The sequence below is a fragment of the Linderina pennispora genome (genome assembly GCF_002104995.1).
Source record: "Linderina pennispora strain ATCC 12442 chromosome Unknown DL89scaffold_1, whole genome shotgun sequence".
NCBI classification, from domain to species: domain Eukaryota; kingdom Fungi; phylum Kickxellomycota; class Kickxellomycetes; order Kickxellales; family Kickxellaceae; genus Linderina; species Linderina pennispora.
In genome coordinates this window covers 2,744,781-2,761,699 of record NW_024468249.1, presented here as the reverse complement: position 1 = coordinate 2,761,699, position 16,919 = coordinate 2,744,781, and the positions used below count along the sequence as shown (strand labels likewise).

At 53.3% G+C, this 16,919-nt stretch overlaps 8 protein-coding genes across 8 annotated transcripts; 6 read left to right on the top strand and 2 right to left on the bottom strand.

Annotated features, from left to right (window-relative positions):
• Positions 1–3,176: 3,176 nt before the first annotated feature.
• On the bottom strand, positions 3,177–4,822 carry DL89DRAFT_264607 (uncharacterized protein; the record flags this gene model as incomplete). The annotated part of the gene is made up of 4 exons (XM_040886317.1): positions 3,177–3,669; positions 3,710–4,530; positions 4,556–4,633; positions 4,808–4,822. The coding sequence occupies 4 exons, from the start codon at positions 4,820–4,822 to the stop codon at positions 3,528–3,530; spliced, it is 1,056 nt and encodes a 351-aa protein (XP_040748027.1). The 3' UTR covers positions 3,177–3,527.
• Positions 4,823–5,135: 313 nt separating this feature from the next.
• On the top strand, positions 5,136–6,874 carry DL89DRAFT_290289 (kinase-like protein; the record flags this gene model as incomplete). The annotated part of the gene is made up of 4 exons (XM_040890070.1): positions 5,136–5,267; positions 5,311–5,846; positions 5,921–6,338; positions 6,380–6,874. 4 exons carry the CDS (start codon positions 5,136–5,138, stop codon positions 6,872–6,874), a joined length of 1,581 nt encoding a protein of 526 aa, XP_040748026.1.
• Positions 6,781–7,614, top strand: DL89DRAFT_23152 (uncharacterized protein). Its single transcript, XM_040884915.1, has one exon. It carries the CDS (start codon positions 7,010–7,012, stop codon positions 7,442–7,444), a length of 435 nt encoding a protein of 144 aa, XP_040748025.1. The 5' UTR covers positions 6,781–7,009; the 3' UTR covers positions 7,445–7,614.
• Positions 7,615–7,660: 46 nt separating this feature from the next.
• On the bottom strand, positions 7,661–8,416 carry DL89DRAFT_290287 (uncharacterized protein; the record flags this gene model as incomplete). The annotated part of the gene is made up of 4 exons (XM_040890069.1): positions 7,661–7,892; positions 8,019–8,155; positions 8,205–8,241; positions 8,271–8,416. 4 exons carry the CDS (start codon positions 8,414–8,416, stop codon positions 7,661–7,663), a joined length of 552 nt encoding a protein of 183 aa, XP_040748024.1.
• Positions 8,417–8,677: 261 nt separating this feature from the next.
• Positions 8,678–10,030, top strand: DL89DRAFT_264603 (uncharacterized protein). The gene is made up of 4 exons (XM_040886316.1): positions 8,678–9,084; positions 9,127–9,131; positions 9,253–9,314; positions 9,433–10,030. Exons 1-4 carry the CDS (start codon positions 8,702–8,704, stop codon positions 9,769–9,771), a joined length of 789 nt encoding a protein of 262 aa, XP_040748023.1. The 5' UTR covers positions 8,678–8,701; the 3' UTR covers positions 9,772–10,030.
• A 1,782-nt stretch (positions 10,031–11,812) lies between these two features.
• DL89DRAFT_264599 (uncharacterized protein) lies at positions 11,813–13,454 on the top strand (the record flags this gene model as incomplete). Its single annotated transcript, XM_040886315.1, has 5 exons — positions 11,813–11,873; positions 11,914–12,148; positions 12,199–12,524; positions 12,732–13,058; positions 13,082–13,454. Coding segments are annotated over 5 exons (981 nt in total), but the record flags the coding sequence as incomplete, so codon positions are not given.
• Positions 13,455–13,964: 510 nt separating this feature from the next.
• Positions 13,965–14,854, top strand: DL89DRAFT_23051 (uncharacterized protein). The gene has a single exon (XM_040884904.1). The coding sequence runs from the start codon at positions 14,267–14,269 to the stop codon at positions 14,768–14,770; it is 504 nt and encodes a 167-aa protein (XP_040748021.1). The 5' UTR covers positions 13,965–14,266; the 3' UTR covers positions 14,771–14,854.
• Position 14,855: 1 nt separating this feature from the next.
• DL89DRAFT_23010 (uncharacterized protein) lies at positions 14,856–16,725 on the top strand. Its single transcript, XM_040884892.1, has one exon. The coding sequence runs from the start codon at positions 15,220–15,222 to the stop codon at positions 16,648–16,650; it is 1,431 nt and encodes a 476-aa protein (XP_040748020.1). The 5' UTR covers positions 14,856–15,219; the 3' UTR covers positions 16,651–16,725.
• Positions 16,726–16,919: the final 194 nt, after the last annotated feature.

Sequence of the window (16,919 nt, the reverse complement as noted above, 5' to 3'; positions counted from 1 at the left end):
CCCGGATGGCCACATTTGGCGATGAGAAAGAGGGCCAACTATGTCAGAACTTGTACTATCAGCTGGGCTGCTCACTTTCATAAGCGGCACAGAACGTGTCTTCGCAGACAGGCCCTGGCATCGTGCTGCGGGGGGGGCGGTAAAAAGCGAAAATAGAACCATCAACCAGGGGGTACCCGGGTCTTTTCCGGGGGGGGGGTACCAACCATCCCCGCGACGTACAAAAACCAGTATGGCTTGGGAATTGCCTGTTTACTTGGCTCCAGTTTCTTGTACTCCTGGATGGCAGTGCTGCCACACGTCTTAATACCCATGTATTGGTATGTAAAGCGTAGCAGCGGTTGGCGCTCTCGCAGGAAAAACGCGGTGAGTCCCGGTCATAGCATGATGCAAATCACTTTCTATATGTGCCAATCAGTTAGAAATGGTGGATTGGCATGGGGAATGTCAGGGTTACAAGGGCTGCTGCAAAACGAGAATACCGTGTTCGGCGATATATGGAGAGGAAAGTCCACGTCAAGGATGCAAGAAAAGGGTGACCGCAACTATCTTTTAGGCCAAATGCGAAAAAGACCAGGCCATGGCCTCGCAGCTTGCTGGCAACAGCAGCGGCAGTTGCTCTACGGAATTAGCTGCAAGCATCGCTTTCCTGCATTGGTGGGATGACCGGAGAGAATGCTCCCTTTTGGTTTCCTTTTTGGAATCCCTTGGACAAAATCCACTATCTGAGGACGTTATGTAGGCTTTGCTCCTCGGGCTGCCCTAGTGCTGCCCTAGTGCTGTGAAGGGGAAGGCGACTGACGGCAGGGGGTGTAACCAACATTTTCATTTTTCTCTTTTTCAAAAAATAAAAAACAAAAATCTTTGAATAAACGTGCCAGATTCCCGATGGGCTGGCGGCATCGCCGTTCAGCGACCGCCAATTGCCGCTTGGCCAAGTCGCGCTCTCACATACAAAAGGCGACGCTGAGTATATACCCTCGCCCGCCGTACTTGAATCAAACACCATTTCTTTTTATTTCTTCGGACTCCTCTTTCATTTATAGTGTTCGCCAATTGCTCGTGCCAGCATCTTTCCATGCCGCCAGTGCTGGTTTAGCTAAACAAGTTGCACCCTTGCTCGGCTCAAATACTATTCCTCTTCCTGCTACCACTCCCTGTACCAACCTGGGTAGCTGTATCCTTTTAACTTATTGCAATCCCCGTACCTTGTGGTTTTCAACTGCTAGCGGCTCTTCAGAACGCTTTCATACTTCTATTCCCCTGCTCTACATCCAAGGCTGTCTCTCCTTTTCCTCCTCTGGTTCTGAAAGCACCTCCTGCAACGCTATCGCGAGTTTGAGTGCTGGTTTTGTTTTGGATAGATACTCACCAACCACCAACTGGAAGGCTTAACTAAGTATTCAGGTAAGCATGCGGCCACGAGCTCCCGGATACAAAATAAGTCCAAGATGTTTAACTACTGCTGGATCTTGCACCACCATACACCACGCTTTGCAATCGGGCCCTCGGTCTGCATTTCACGTATCAATTATAAAATCCACATCCTATATGGGTATCATCCCAAAGCATCGCAGTGGGATCCTGGGGATACATAATCCAAGGTACTTAAGGATATGTGTCGACCCATGCCAAGCTCTGATGGCTACACAAAACCATATGGATCTTCTGTCCCCTCACATCCAGCTCTGTCAGGGGCACATACATCTTGGACCTGTGGGTATCGGCCCCACGGTCATTAGCCCTGCAACTCAGATGGACAGCAAAGCGGGTATTCCCCTTCCCCTTGAACTAGTCGATACCAGCTGCTCACCGACCATGTGTAGGAGATGCCCACACCCTTTCAGTTACTCCTTAACTGAACTGCATCTGCTCCTATCCTTCCACATCCGGATTTCTTGCAGTTTCTGTTCAATCACGCTAATGCCCTGCGTAGAAAAGCCCGCCAAAATTTTAACTACTGAATCTGCTGCAAAAGGCCACAGTCTAACTGGAATATCCAAGCTGGACAATGTAGACACTATCATGGATTCGATGCCCTCCTCTGGCCCTGGGGCACTGCAGCAGGCCGAGTTTCTTGCCAACTTGTATCACCACGCGTCGCCCCTTGACACTCTGCTGTGTGTCACGCAGTCTGTGCCGGCGCCTCAGCATCTGCCCACAATCCCTGCCTCGCCCAGATACATCAGGCGTTGCCACACACGGCATACCGTGTGTGGTTCCCTCGAATTTTCCGAAAAATTGGACCACGCTTGGCTGGCTACAGGCCACTTCTGGTCAGCATGCACCCCCGCCTGTCTCACAGGTCTGTATCCGGCCAACAACACCAGCACCAGCCCCAATACCTGCTGTGCATTTCCAAGTACCGTGTCGGCTGCGGATCCCAATGTCGCGAATTTGCCTGCCCTGAGTTGGTCGTCGTCTAGCACTGCTTCAACATCAGGAAGAGCCAGCGTCGAGTCAGTGACAAACGTCAATATATTTAATGCCGTCGCCCAGGTCACCGAAGTCGCTATCCATCAGATGCGAAGTGTGCTTGAAGCACTTCACTAGGCCATCATCACTAAAAGCCCACATGCTCACCCATACGGGCGAGAAACCCCATATGTGCTTGTATCTCAGGATGTAACAAACGCTACACAACGAAGTACAACCTGCGTCGCCATATGCGGACGCATGAGGATGAGCACATGGGAGCATGCGCTCCTCGCAAGTCGCGAAAGATCTCGAAGGCGCCGTCTGCCTTCACAGACATCATCAAATATGGACGCTACGTATCTGTATCTAGCGCAGTCAGGCAACCCAATGGTTGGTGCATTGCTGGATGTGCCTCAGCAAGAACCCAGCGCTATGGATCGCTTCCATAACGTGGCACTGGCACAATCTACGCCAGGAATTTGTGTTTTTCGGAGCACCAAGGCTCGTCAGCCCTGCGGACCTCGAACTGTAAGTAGTTTTTTGTTTCTCAATTGTTATTCTGTTTCCTACAATGCAGATAATACTATTAAATAGCCGAATCCTCCACATAATACCAATCAAGATGAGTTAAACACTGCCCACTGAATCTTGTCGTTAGCGAGCTCAACTAGAGCCTGCCTATGGCTGCCTGTTATTGCCTGCTCAATCATACAGCAGTACGGAGGGCCGTTCTGGTCACCACTGAGCACACTATCAGATTGAAGTCCTGCCATATACTGATCCAGCCAAGACCCGACCTCATATGCCATACTTCTACTGTTCATCTTCGCTCAATTACAGATACTATCGAATACCGTATAAGGAAGAGCCCATGTAATTGTTCGATGAACAATAAAGCTCCGGGTGGGGAGGGAGGAAGAAAGGAGACCGCCATTCTGGTCTCCTCCATGACAAGGCAAAACCCAAACATTTATGTCAATGTGTGTGGCCAATGCCGCTTGGAGTCTCCAGCAGTCTACCTCGCACCGCAATTTCTTAGATACAATATCGTCGGATGATTATACTTATGAAATAAGAACAGCGGGGTTGAAACGATAATAACAAAGAGGCTATTCCAACGAAAAACGCTCCCTAACCTCGGTATACTCGTAGGCATCGTCGACTGCGGCCTGCTCGGCGTCCCTGCCGTCAAACATGGCTCTGTTTGCCTTAAGCTGTGCCTTGCGCGCATCATAGTCAGCAATAGGCCTCCTTGAGCCCGATGCCGATGTTGCGGTAGCACTGCACTGACACGTAAGTGGTGATCAGGATCAGAACCATGGTCACCACGATGAAGAACGTCAGGTATTTGCGTGTGTCACGGTACGGATCCTTGTCCGAGTCGATATTGACGTTCATGCGAATCAGCTTGTAGATAAAGTATGCTGGCGACAGGCCCAAACAGATGGTGACACCCAGCATCATCCGCTTGTGTTCGATCTTGAGTGCCCAGAACGACATGACCAGGAACAGCACGCTGCCAGGGATAACCAGGCCAATTTGCACCCAGGTCTCGGGGTCGCGGATGTTGAGCACCAGAGTCGCCAGCTGGACCGAATACGAGATGAAAAAGAATATGTCCAGCTTCAGCAGCGTTAGCAGGATCTGGTGCCACTTGTATGCTCTTCTAAGCCGCAGATTGGCGCCTAGCTTCTTGTATGTCTTCCAACCAAACAGCTGGTACAGCTCCCAGTTGAGCATTGCAAAGGTCAGCGAGCAGAGCGAGTACACAACCATGATGGTAATTTGCAGAATGCGCATGTCGTTGTCGTTCTTAAAGATGCGCGCCGTGACGCTGGGCCGAATATAAAACGTCGTGTACTGGATCAGCGAGTATATCAGGCACATCAGATTGAATATGGTGGCAGCAATAATCTGGATAGTGTTCTTGTGTGCCACGGCCTCCCAGCACAGAATGAGCAGGAATATCTGCGCGACGATGAATATCACGTCGTACACGATAAACGAGTCCTTTGTAATCGATACGGAAGTGGTCGGGTCCTGCACGCCAAACCCCCACTGGCTCTCGTTGCTCTTTTGGTATATGTCGACTGTGCGCTTAATCACGTATCCCTCGATGCAGATGATGGCAAAGCACCTCCAGCAGAGCCACGATGACAAACAGCCGCGCCCACACTGACTTTGGGATGCCGAGGCGCTTCAGCGTTATTCTCCCCTTCAGCATCGGTGATATATGTACAAGGTCGGCAAAAGGAGTATGCAAAAAGTTTGGAATTGAAAGGAAAAGAGAGAGAAAAGGTCGCTGAGAAGAGAGGGTTGGTGGAAAGAATAGGCAAAACACCAGTCCCCAAGAGCGTTGTCTATTAAAAACATCCATTTCTAATTATACTCGGGCGTTCGGCATTGTGTCGGGGATTGCCAGCCAGGATGCCCATCTGCCTGAGGTCCGCCACGTGATCGATGCTGTGTGCGCTGGCGAGAAGTGGGATCGAGGAGTGCCGTGAGTGGGGGTTGGCTCTGGGCTCAAGCGGTTCGCTTTTGCCTGTGCGGGATTCGGCGGTGGGCAGGGTGGACTTGGGCCTCTGTTGTCTGTTTCGCTTTCTTGAATTCGCTGTTTATCGTCTATTGTTTACGCCCTATTCCTAATACTCTTTTAGTCTCGTTAGTGCGCTACGTTCTTTTTATATTCTGTCATCTGGTGTTTGATTGTGGCAAGAATGAGCGAGCACGGAAACAACAACAACCCAGAGACGCTGCTCAACAGCAGCAGCACCACCGCCAGCGGCCGGCCGTTTCACGCCGAATCTGGGCGCGGCGGGGAATCTTGTGGCCGAGGAGAACCGGCCCACGTCGTCGCCGGCGATATCGGTGCGCTCAGTACACTCGGTGCAGTCGCTGCAGTCGGACGTGCCCACCATCAACTCGGGTCTGGCCAATATGGATGTCAGCAGCAACAGCAACACAAACCTGGTGTCTCCCGAGGCGCTGGCAGACAATGATGACGACAAATTCGTGCGGTCGGCAGCAGAGTACTCGCGGACCACAGTGGAGCGGGCTGCCATGGCCAAGCTCAAGCTGGAGAACTTTTACAAGGATCTGATGAAGCAGTGCATTGATCGCAATGACCGGCGCAAGGACCTCGAGGAGCGGCTGATAAGCGACAGCGGATCATCAGAGGAGCGCAAGCAGCGCCAGCTGCAAGGCCTGGGTGCCAAGGAAGGCAGCTTTATGCGGCTCCGACGCACCAGGCTTGGGGTTGCAGACTTCCAGACGGTAAAGGTCATTGGCCGCGGCGCGTTTGGCGAGGTGCGTCTGGTGCAGAAGCGAGACACGGGCAAAATCTTCGCCATGAAGGTGCTGCGCAAGAACGACATGATTAAGAAGGACCAGCTGGCGCACGTCCGCGCTGAGCGCGATGTGCTGGCCGAGTCCGACTCCAATGTGGGTGGTGCAGCTGTACTTTTCGTTCCAGGACTCGCGCAACCTCTACCTGATCATGGAGTTTCCTGCCCGGCGGCGACCTCATGACTATGCTAATCAAATATGACATCTTCCCCGAGGACGTGACCCGCTTTTATATGGCTGAATGCGTGCTGGCCCTGGAGGACGTGCACCGCCTGGGCTTTATCCACCGCGACATCAAGCCCGACAACATCCTGATTGACGAGGACGGCCATATCAAGCTGTCGGACTTTGGCCTGTCGACCGGGTTCCACCGCCAGCACGACTCGTCGTACTACCAGCGGCTGCTGGACAACATTCACAAGGAACACCCCGAGGACAAACCCACCGACGCTGCACCCAGCAGCAACTCGACGAGCCAGCAGTCGGCAGGAGAGACCATGCGGCGCGAAATCACACTGACGCTGTCGAGCAAGGAGAAGCTAGGCTACATGGAAGAAGAACCGGCGCCAGCTTGCGTACTCGACAGGTGGGCACACCCGACTACATTGCACCCGAGATCTTCATGCAGCAGGGCTATGGCAAGGCGTGCGACTGGTGGTCGCTGGGCGCAATCATGTTCGAGTGCCTGGTCGGATATCCGCCGTTCTGCAGCGAGTCGTCGCACGACACATACCGCAAGATCATGCACTGGCGCGAGTCGTTGGTGTTCCCCGACGACGTACGCCTGAGCCCCGAGTCGGTACATCTGGTGCGCTCGCTGCTGTGCGACCAGCAGCACCGCCTGGGCCGCAACGGTGCGTGGGAGCTGAAGCAGCACCCGTTCTTTGCTGGTGTCGACTGGGCATCGCTGCGCACGCGCACCCGCCCGCCATGGATCCCGCCCCTGTCGTCCATCACCGACACGTCGCACTTCCCCACCGACGAGATCGACCAGAACACGTCCCCGTTCGACAACATGGTGGCTGCCGAGTCCGAGCCCCAGAAGGACCTGGCCTTCGTTGGATACACATACAAGCGCTTTGACATGCTGACGCGCAAGAACGCCGTCTAAGCCATTGCTCTCCCTATACCCCCTTACACACAGCCTACTTTTACTTTTCTCTCTCCCCTTGTAAGGTCATTCAAAACATGCTCTTTACATCCATAACCCGTCGACAAGCGCGACCGCGGCCAATTTCTGCTGCCGATGCTGTTGCCGACGGAACGCAGCTGCTGTGATTTTATTATTTGTTTTTACCAAACCAAACCATGCCGCTTACGAATCGTTCGTCGCATCCCAGCACTTGCCCGCCCCGGTACCACTGTCCAGCGGCAGCGGCGCCTGTCCACATCTGCTTGGCACCTAAGCAACCGGCTCACGCACGTCGACGAGTCGGGCGAGGCCCACATGGTCGATGTCAGCGCAAAGACCCCGACCTTGCGCACAGCTGTGGCACGCGGCCGCGTTCTCATGAACAAAGAGACATTCGACCTCATCAAACAGGACGGGATCAAAAAGGGCAATGTGCTGACAGTGGCCCAGATTGCCGGCATCCAGGGCGCCAAAAAGCTGTTCGCAAATGATCCCGCTCTGCCATCCCATCAACCTGACCAAGGTTGCTGTAGAGTTTGCCTTGGTTGATGGCCTGGAGGAGCCGCATAGCTGTGCTGTCGAGATTTCGTCGCTGGTAAAGTGCAAGGGCGAGACAGGCGTCGAGATGGAGGCGCTGTCGGCGGTGTCGGTGGCAGCGTTGACTATTTTCGACATGTGCAAGGCGGTGACCAAGGACATGCGGATTGATGGCGTGCGGGTGGTGGAAAAATCGGGCGGCAAGAGCGGCCACTGGAAGAATGATGCTTAGAAATCGAGCAGCAGCTGAGCCAGGATCTTTTCAAGGTGGGACTCGTCGATTGGGCCCGTGGATCCCGACTCGCGGTGCTTTGCCTTGGCGCGCTCCAGTGCCTCCTTGATAAACAACGTCATGAATTCCGACGACAGGGCCAGTGCATCGGGCTTTATCCCCGTGTTGTCGTGGGCCCACGCCTTCTTGAACACGGCCTCCAATGCCTCCGGCTTGACCTTGTATCCGCTGTCGTCCATTGCTTGTCAGAATCAGAATATATCGGTAAATTACACATGGGGTAGTTGAGAAGCGTGCTATGGCGGAATGTCAATAGCCTATGAACTAGGTGCAGTGGTATGGGGCCTTGCTCACTTTAGCAGGTTCTTGAACCTCGTCTCTAGCTGCAGCGAGTATGCATCCAGCTCCTGCGCCATCTGCTCCAGGCTATCGACGGATGCAACCAAATCGTCGATCTCAGCCAGCTGCATCTCCATCTCCTTGTACGTCTGCTTGATCCTTGTACCCATGCACTAGCATGTCCTGAGTCTGCCGCGATACTCCCTCGTACTTGCTGATGGCAGCGTCGTTCAGCCTTCTCCAGCAGACTCAGGTCGTTCCCAGGACGCCTCCAGCTCGGATTGCAGGTACAGCGCACTGCTGTGGAACGCTTTCTTTGACGCATTCTGTATTGGGTCGGCGCTCGCCGGGGCGCTGCTAGTGCTGGTGCTGCTGGTGCTGCTGTCTGGCGCCTTGCTCGGTGTGGATGACATTTGTTTCAAAGAGCGGGAATTGGTTCAGAAAGCAAAACTGGCTGGACGCACGGCAAATGCCACTGGTTTCGGCGCTGTAGCAGCAAGCTCGACCTGTATGGGAACGTGCTCTCCTTGATTCAATCGGAGCGATGATCAGCCTCTGAAAAATACCGCTTTTTTCCAGGGTGTTTGCTGGCGTGACTCTTCATTGCACATGTCTTCTTTCCATTTGGTGTATTTTTCTTCTTCTTTTCTTGTACAATTACCGACGACCCTTCCCCCATATAACTTATTACTATTGTCATGTACGACTCTGCAGCGAATGGCCACTCGTATTCCACACCCTCATCGCCCAGCCCATACACGAGCCAGCCGGCCGGTAGCGACAGCAAACCCACATACGACAAGGAGTTAGCGTCGTTGTTTCGGGCAACTGCAGCCAACGTCACCCAGCTCTACAAGGAGGCGAGCGAAATCGGACAGACTGCGTACAAGTCGGGGTACGAGCAGTGTTACAACGACATCTTGGAGCTGGCGCTGGCAGCTGCACATATGCCTGGGAATGAGGGCCAGCCGCTGACGCTGCAGCAGCTGCTGGAGTTTGCGCGGCAGAGGAGAATCGCCCCCAAAACAGCGTTCCAACATGCGGCTACATCACGCATGATGCAGTCCGAACAGCTCTCAAGGTACATACTTTCCGCTACGGATGAACTGGGCTGTATCCCTAGGGCAGGTTAAACTCTTGCTCATTTCGATCACGGATTCGCCCCTTAATTAAAACTCGCAATGCATTCTAATCTGCTTCTGTGCTGTGGCCTGTGTGGGGGCCGGCTGCTGTCGGATTAAAACTGTAGGCACACGGCTGGTCGGCGGAAAACAAGGTGTTCCGCGGCTCCAGCTTCTCCCGCAGTGCAGTGTAAGTTGTCAAATGCATGTCCCTTCTTGGTGTTGTTCCTGTGAACGGCATCGTCGAACGCCGCCCTTATTGGCATGCGAAGACTGACAAACGTGGCCATGTTTAACGAGTTGTGTAGTTGGATTCAGAGACGCTGGTCACGCCTACCTCACCGCATGCCGTTGGGGATCCTGCTCTGTCGCCGCCTGAAACATGCACATTCGACAATCCTGCGGTCACGATGGCGGCAGTGCCAGAGCAGCTTGCTGCGGACGTGTCCGGCATCAGCAGCTGCCCAGAGTACGGCCGGCAGCGCACAAACGAGCTGAAAAGACGCAGCAGTATCCAGGCACGACGCAACAAGCGGCAGCTTGACGCATTCGAAGTCCTATGGACATCGAGCCCCCAAGGCGGCGACAGCGCCGCGAGGATGTGGAGATGTCGTAACAGGGTCGCTTCCGGTGCTTGTGCCGAATAAACATGCATTTCAGGATTTGAGACGTGTACGGTGCGGATATACCAAGCCTGTAGCATTTCTGCTCTGGAAAAACGATCGACGCTGCTGCACCCGGGGAAGCTTGCGTCCTATCCTTTCGTATTCCGATATCTTATACGAGGAGCATATCACTCTCCCGCCCAGCTGCTGCCACATACTGAACATATCTGCACAGCCCACCCAAACAATGGACAGAACATTCCGAAAAAGGCATTCTTTTATAGCCAGATGACTGATGGGGAGGTGAGAACAATGGGGCAATACCCTTGTCCCAAGCGCAAAGGTGTGGATTTGTATGTACGCTCTCTTTTATCATTTTTTGTACATAAAAATTTATTACATGCTTGTGAGATTGCGGCGGAGAACCGCCTGACACAATGGGTCTGCACCAGGCACTCACGGGGGGACGTGCTGTAATGTAAATAGATGACATTCAGCTGAGAAGGAGAGTACACCCTCCGTTTTTCCTGGCCAACCAAGGAATCCTTATCGATCTTATCAGCCGATAAGGCGCATTTGTGCAGCAACGTACATGAGCTGAAGCCGGGAAGATGTCGGCTTCGGCTGCTGTGTGCTTCCTGCTGTTCAGTGCTGGCAGCAAGCAACACCGAGGTAGAGGAACGACTGGCTGGAGGTATTTTGAGCAATGGCAGTCTTTTGTTGGTTGCCAGGGAAGGAGAGAAAACCACTTTATGCACGGTTCTCGCGAGGACAGGAGCTGGGTTGCCGGCCATGCACTTCGGTGTCGTTCCTGTGCATTATAAAGCGCGAGTGGCAAGAGGTCTAGGGTTCATGCTTTTCATGTACGAGCCTCCTGTCCAGCCGCAGGCTTTATGTGATCACCTACCCATCTCCACTCTCTCAGGCACACTACAAGTGATGGGTGACGTAGATCACTAGTGAATCCGCGCACTTCTAGGATGGCGAGCAGATATACCCTCTTTGCAGCACTCTTTCGGGGCCGTAGCTGCGGTCAATTTCCAGCCAACCAAAAGAATAATAGAATTCAATAATCGCAGGGGGATGACCCAAGAGGGGGTGCGAGTAGGGGGTGCCTACCACCCTGTGGTCGGTGATGTAGGAAACCAAGTTGAGTTGCATTTAGAGATAAGCGGATGGTATGCGCGTCTCCTTCCCCGTGGCCACATTTTTACAACGGAACGATTGCAGCCCGACGTGCAGAGAGAAAATTATTTACTCGGTGCCCTGACTGCGGACGAACCTTGATATTCTGTGAGCGGTGTCTAATTCTGCGGCCGACGGGGCTTCTCTCAACCAGAAACCTAGCTTGTAGCGCAGCAGATGTTCTACATGTGGATTGTCACTTTGGGCTCCCTACATTTAATAATATAGTCAGATTGCCTGGTTTTCCCATAGTAACAAAAAGGGGAACTCACAGCAGCTGCTGGTGAGGAATTCATGCCAAGTAATGGCGGCTTTGGAGAGCAATGTGCGATGCAAACAGGCTGAAGGAAATGGGGGAGAGTGCGGCAAACGCAGAGGAGCTACAATTGCATTGTGCTTTTGCATGGATGCTTCTGGGACAGAGGGAGGGATTGACAGCCCTTTTTCACTCACCCTCCGATCCATGTCATACGGGTCGCCGCAGCTGACCGTCAGAACCCATTTGGCTTCTCAACAGAGGGAGGGGCTGGCGGAGGGATGGCGAAGAGGTGCTGTTAACATGCATATTATTAGTTCAGAACGGAGCCATCAGGACGAGGGTTCAAGCAGAGCGTTCACAGTTAAAGAATGCCGAAAGTTGACATCAGCTGCACTCTTCCTGCTATCCCTGCCCAGGCTACATATCCAAAGCGGGCTTCTGTATAAAAAGATGACCTCCTGTTTCGATGGCCATCATTTCCCCCCATTTCCCCCATTTCCCCTCATCTCCCCCCATCTCCCACTTCCCAACTCCAAAGAGTCTAACCCAATTATTCAAACTTCTCCTTGCCATTACCCCAATTCTCAGCTTCGTGTATGAAATATCTACCAATGTACGGAGCTCCTGAACTGGAACAGCAGGCCTGACGACCCTGGCCCCTTCACTGCCGACTTCACTTATCCTGAGACCGCCTCAGATGGTTCTCTCCTCCACACAGCGCCTTCTTCACAACTATATAGCCGAGATTTCCCTGCGCCGTGCTCCTTCAAGTATGGAAGCCATGCACGCCCTTCTTGGTCAGCAGTCGATGTATAGCAATTCGGTACAAGCTCAGGCCGCCATCGACCCCAGGCTGCTCCAGATGCCATCCCCTGCGCATGAGCCTGTCACCATCGATACATTCCAGTACAACTATTCGGTTCCTACTTCCTTTGCCGACCCGCGGATTATATCTGGGTCCTCCGACCTGTATCTGTATTCCAGCACCGCCTGTCCCTGCGCCTGCCATTCCGGCATTCACAAAGCCCCTACCAAGGTATTTTTGCAGACATCAATGCACCGCTGCCGACCGACGCTGACCAATCATTCCAGGCGTGGAACTTTATATACAATCAAGGCCCTGCAGCCCCGCAGGTGGACTTCGGGCTCGAGACCACTTTTGGCGACTCTATGATATCCAGCCCTTTTCATACCCTTACTCACGGCGCTCCTGCGGGACCCAGCGCTCTGCCAGCACCCGCCAGTAGCTCAAAGGAGCTACCCAAGATGGTCAACTTGGGGCGTCTTGATACCTTCATGGCCTCCGACCCCGTCCTGCCGTCACAGCGCTGGGACAGTCTGAAAGACAAAGGTAACAATACCTTGGCTTCAGCCCAGAGTCCATTTCATTTCATCGATGGGCGCTGTCTGGAAACGCCATGCTCACTATTACCCTTTAAAACAAGTATGCTATTTTGTAGGCACAGCGAAGGCGCAGGCGAAGGCAATAGCAAAGGCAGTGCAGCCAGCTGCTTCGCCACCAAGCTCAGTCGATACCATCACTGCCGACTGCTGGCAGGCATTAAACCTAAGGTAAGGCAACCCAGAATTTCAATGAGAGCTACCCTTTGTCCTACTCCCGCCGCACAAGATAGCGATGAATGTGCAGCGCCTGGCACATGTGCCCTGATATGTACACCGAAACCCCCGGCAAAAAGAAGAGGTCGTATTCCTGGCACTGTCCTCGGAAGTACGCGGACAAACTTCACAACACACCAGCGCTTTGGCATTAAGACAGCGAATTGGATTAAGAGTACTATGCTCAGGGATTACTATATCCTTAAAGTGACACAAGCCTTGAGATTAACAGAGCGCCAGATAAAGAGAAAGCATGGCGATCAAGAAAGTACCGCACGAAAAAGAGAAGAGCTGGAGCTGATACCGACCTTCCTGTGGCATGAATATCCCTCAATTCTGCATACCTACTTTATAGCATCTACATTCGAATACACAGTTTACAAACTTCAGATTGCACCTGGAAAACATTTTGTCCTGACGGTGCATGGGGGTATCGTTCGCCTGCTTGTCCGCACCTAGTTATTCTTGGCAACAATGCCGTATACAATGGCGACACTTGCGCATCTACTGATTGCCGGTAGATTCCCGCCTTCATTCCAGTCGAGTGGACAGGTTCCCTTTCCCTCTGCGAGCTTTTCTTCGCATGCACTGAGAAATAAAGAACGCCAACCACCAGCTCCTTTATTAGAAAGCGGATAGGGTTTCCTTTCAGGTACAATAAAACAACGACTAAAAGAACGCAATAAGGGAGTGGGAGTGTGAATGTAGGCTAGGTGATGCACCTTGTGCATGAAAACATGCACCGGCAATCTCTTGCGAACGATATTCGGATATCCATCCTGCGCGACAGGGTAAATGCGCGGCGGAGGGTGTTTTGTTGGGAGAGACCTGAGCTGTCGCAGGACACACATATTCCAATGTTCCCTGGACATTCAGTCGCTGTCATGCAAGCCTAAATCCACTCCCTTTTTGCTCTTTGACAGGCTAATCTTCACCCAGGGGATCCGCTGTCTACATTTTGATGATTCGGAGGAGAGGTTATTTGAGACTGGATTTTCAACAGGTCACAGCAAAGAAAACTATCGGTATATGTGCGTTGTTGGAGCGAAGCGCTATTTTTAGTCTGGCAGGCAAGTTAGAGGGGATATGGACAAAGTATCCAGTCAGTTGAAGCCATGGAGACAAGGGTGCAAGCCCCCAGTCGAATGATGACCCGCCCAAGGCTCATTCGACGGCAATGGACAATGGGTTGGATAGGCGATTCCTTGATTCCCCTGGCTCCATGACGAAAGACAAGGTGCTTGATGGCGGTGGTCATGCGCATACTGATCCCTTGTGTGAGCCTCTCAGATGTGCGGAACGGTGTGGAGAGATGGACGAGTGGTTCAGCTACCTTCGATTTCTCTAATTATAGAAAGGCGGCGACGGTGGGGCTAATGGCAACCTTGAAGACACCGCTATTCTCAGGTACTCCACGCCTATGGCCGATGTCTCCTGTGCCCAGCACTCCCTTGTGTGTTAATCGGCTCCTCACGGATGACAATGCTGCGTGTAGTGGGCAGCGTAAAAATTGCCCGAACCAGAGGAGTGTTTCGACATAGTTGTCCGCTTTCTATTTTTAACACTCCAGCAGAACCACCTATCACCTTGCTGCTGGTCGCTTGCTCCAGACATGTCCTGCGGCACGTACAGTCTCTGTGGAGAGGTGCTGGGATGGAGCTCTGGAGGGAGGAATTGGCCAGGCATGGCTACCCAATTACCTGCATCAGCATTGCGCTCGTTCCCCCTCCCTCCAGCCCACGCTGCCCCTTATGCTTGCCGCCATCTGCCCAAAACATCAGCGACAGAGGCAGGAAAAACGGACACTGTGCCTTGTTTCCGGAAATCAGCTCAGGCGCCAAATTGTGCGAGGAAAAAGGCGCCCGCATCTCGAACAACAGCCAAAAGAATTTATTCAGCAGGCTGCGGGGCAAAAATAGACACTGGCTTTCGGGCACGAGGGGTGGGCTGGCAACCTGCATCTGCAACAAAACGGGGTGAGGTTGGGTGGAAAATAGGTCGCCCGTTGTGGTGGTAGGTGCAGATGAAGAAAACCCACTGCTGGACTCATGATGTAGGCAAAAAAAAAAAAGAATGGCCAAGCAGGCAAGGCGGTTAGCTGGCATCCCATGCTGCTTGCAGCTAATGATAAATAGAGCACCGTTCCCGCCACTCGTTCCTCAACTTTTTTGTTTACGACATCTGGCAGTTCTGTGTTCTTGCTTATTTTTCGACAACTTCAATGGGTACCGGTCTCAGTAAATAGCAAACATTTACTCGGCAACTTCTATTACTACTTCTATACATCGCATCTCATACACTGGCCACGTTTTTGCTCAACTGCCACCTCCCAGCTTCAATCGGGGTTCCGCTCCATTTACACACTTTACATATTTTTAGACTTGCCCGTGCAACAGCACATAATAGCGCGCACACAAAACCTACAACCCATGGATTCTTTTATTTCCAGCAACATCGCCAGCACCGAGAACATGGCTACCCTAGCTGCCTCCATTGTACACGCCTCTCCTTCGGGCCTTCTTGAGCTTGAGCAAGCACCATCACATATGTTCCTCGCCGAGACTGGCATCCAGCCTCTAGCAAAAGACGGGCTCCAAGTGGCTGGCATCACCGAGGCCCTTGACTTTCCAGCCACTGCCTCATCCATCCCAGCCCACCTTATCGACCAGCTCGCGTCGCTGTCCTCGTCGGTGGCAACCCCGAGCGAGTCGCCATTCCTCGCCATCGATGTGTTTGACGAGTGCACTTCGTCAGGGACCCTTGCTGCCCCACCGATGCACCATGTGCAGCAAGTTGGAGATTTCCGCCCTCAGCGAACGGGCACTCCTCTCACACAAATTGGCGACCTGCCTATTTCAGCGGTAGGAGCACCAGCGGGCATTCCAGAACACTATCCGAATATGTTCGCTTTTCCGCTGGATCCCGCGGCCGAGCAGCTCTCGGCTGCGCTGGTTGCGGACGCAGTTGCTGCGGTGGTATCCCCTGCCATGGTGGCCAGCACTGGGTGCCTTGACCCGCAGGCGCTGCACGCGGTGTCTAGAACGCCCTTTGCCGACGGTATGCCTGGGTACCTGTCGCAACACTCCGAATACCCGTCGCGGTCGTCGACACCGCTGGTGAAGCTGGCCGGCAGCGGGCTCAATCCTCAGTACACGCCAATGACTGGCTTGAATCCTAAAAAACTGAATCACCGTCTCGATCGCATCCGCCCGCGCCGCGCACTGAGCATTGGTGGCCCAGCCGCCTTGCAGGCTGCCATGATGCATGGGCTGCCTGACCACCTACCCCAGACCTGCCAGTACCCACACTTTTCATCGCCCTGCGTAGCCTCGTATCGTCCTGGGCACCGCACGCCCTTGACAAGCTCGGGCGTGGTTCGCCACCACAGGTCAGGCTCCGAAAACATCCTGGTCTCGCCATATCAGTCAGCGTTCAGCGACTCGTACCTTGGGTCGTCGCGGGATTCAAGCACGAGCCCACAGATGGGGTCCATTAGCCGGCGCCCCCGGGGGCACTCACTTCTCAGTACCACACAGGGCGTGCGGTCGCCAAAGCTCAGCGGCATGTCAGACTTCAGCGACATCGATAATGACCTCCAGCCGCGCAAGCAGCTGACGGAGGATCAGAAAAACACATACTTTACATGGCTGTACAAGAACAGACATGACCCGAAGCCCAAGGGCAAGGAGCGCGAGCGCCTGCGCAGCGTCGACGACATGAGCCCTGCGCGGTTTAAGACCTGGTTTGCCAATGCCCGTCGCCGGTACTTTACTATCGACACTGTCGATGGTGTGCAGCGGTATCAGCTCAATGCGCGGTTCTACGAGGTGTGCCGCCGCTATGGTATTCGCCTTGAGTAGGCGCTTATTTCATTTTCATCTCCATTCATTTCATTTTTACTCGCAATGTACAGACCCCGCTATTCCTCTCTCTGTTTTCTCCAACCTGACGTTAGCCTGATTTTGTCGCATAATGTCCGAGGGTATTTTTAGTGCAGAGCTGTCAGCTGGGCCTGAAAGTGGAGTGCTGGTTTTTCCATTGTGCGATTCATACAGCAGAACGAGCGCAAACGGAAATCGACGAGATATGCGGATGCTGTGCTTGTATTCATTGTGTCGCCAGCAAGTGA

Excerpts from the sequence above, each read along its gene's own strand:
- DL89DRAFT_23152 (XM_040884915.1), top strand. The coding sequence starts at position 7,010 with ATGCTGTTGCCGACGGAACGCAGCTGCTGTGATTTTATTATTTGTTTT.
- DL89DRAFT_264603 (XM_040886316.1), top strand. The coding sequence starts at position 8,702 with ATGTACGACTCTGCAGCGAATGGCCACTCGTATTCCACACCCTCATCG. Across the intron at positions 9,315-9,432 it reads AGCTTCTCCCGCAGTGCAGT|TTGGATTCAGAGACGCTGGT; the intron begins GTAAGTTGTCAA and ends CGAGTTGTGTAG.
- DL89DRAFT_23051 (XM_040884904.1), top strand. The coding sequence starts at position 14,267 with ATGACAATGCTGCGTGTAGTGGGCAGCGTAAAAATTGCCCGAACCAGA.
- DL89DRAFT_23010 (XM_040884892.1), top strand. The coding sequence starts at position 15,220 with ATGGATTCTTTTATTTCCAGCAACATCGCCAGCACCGAGAACATGGCT.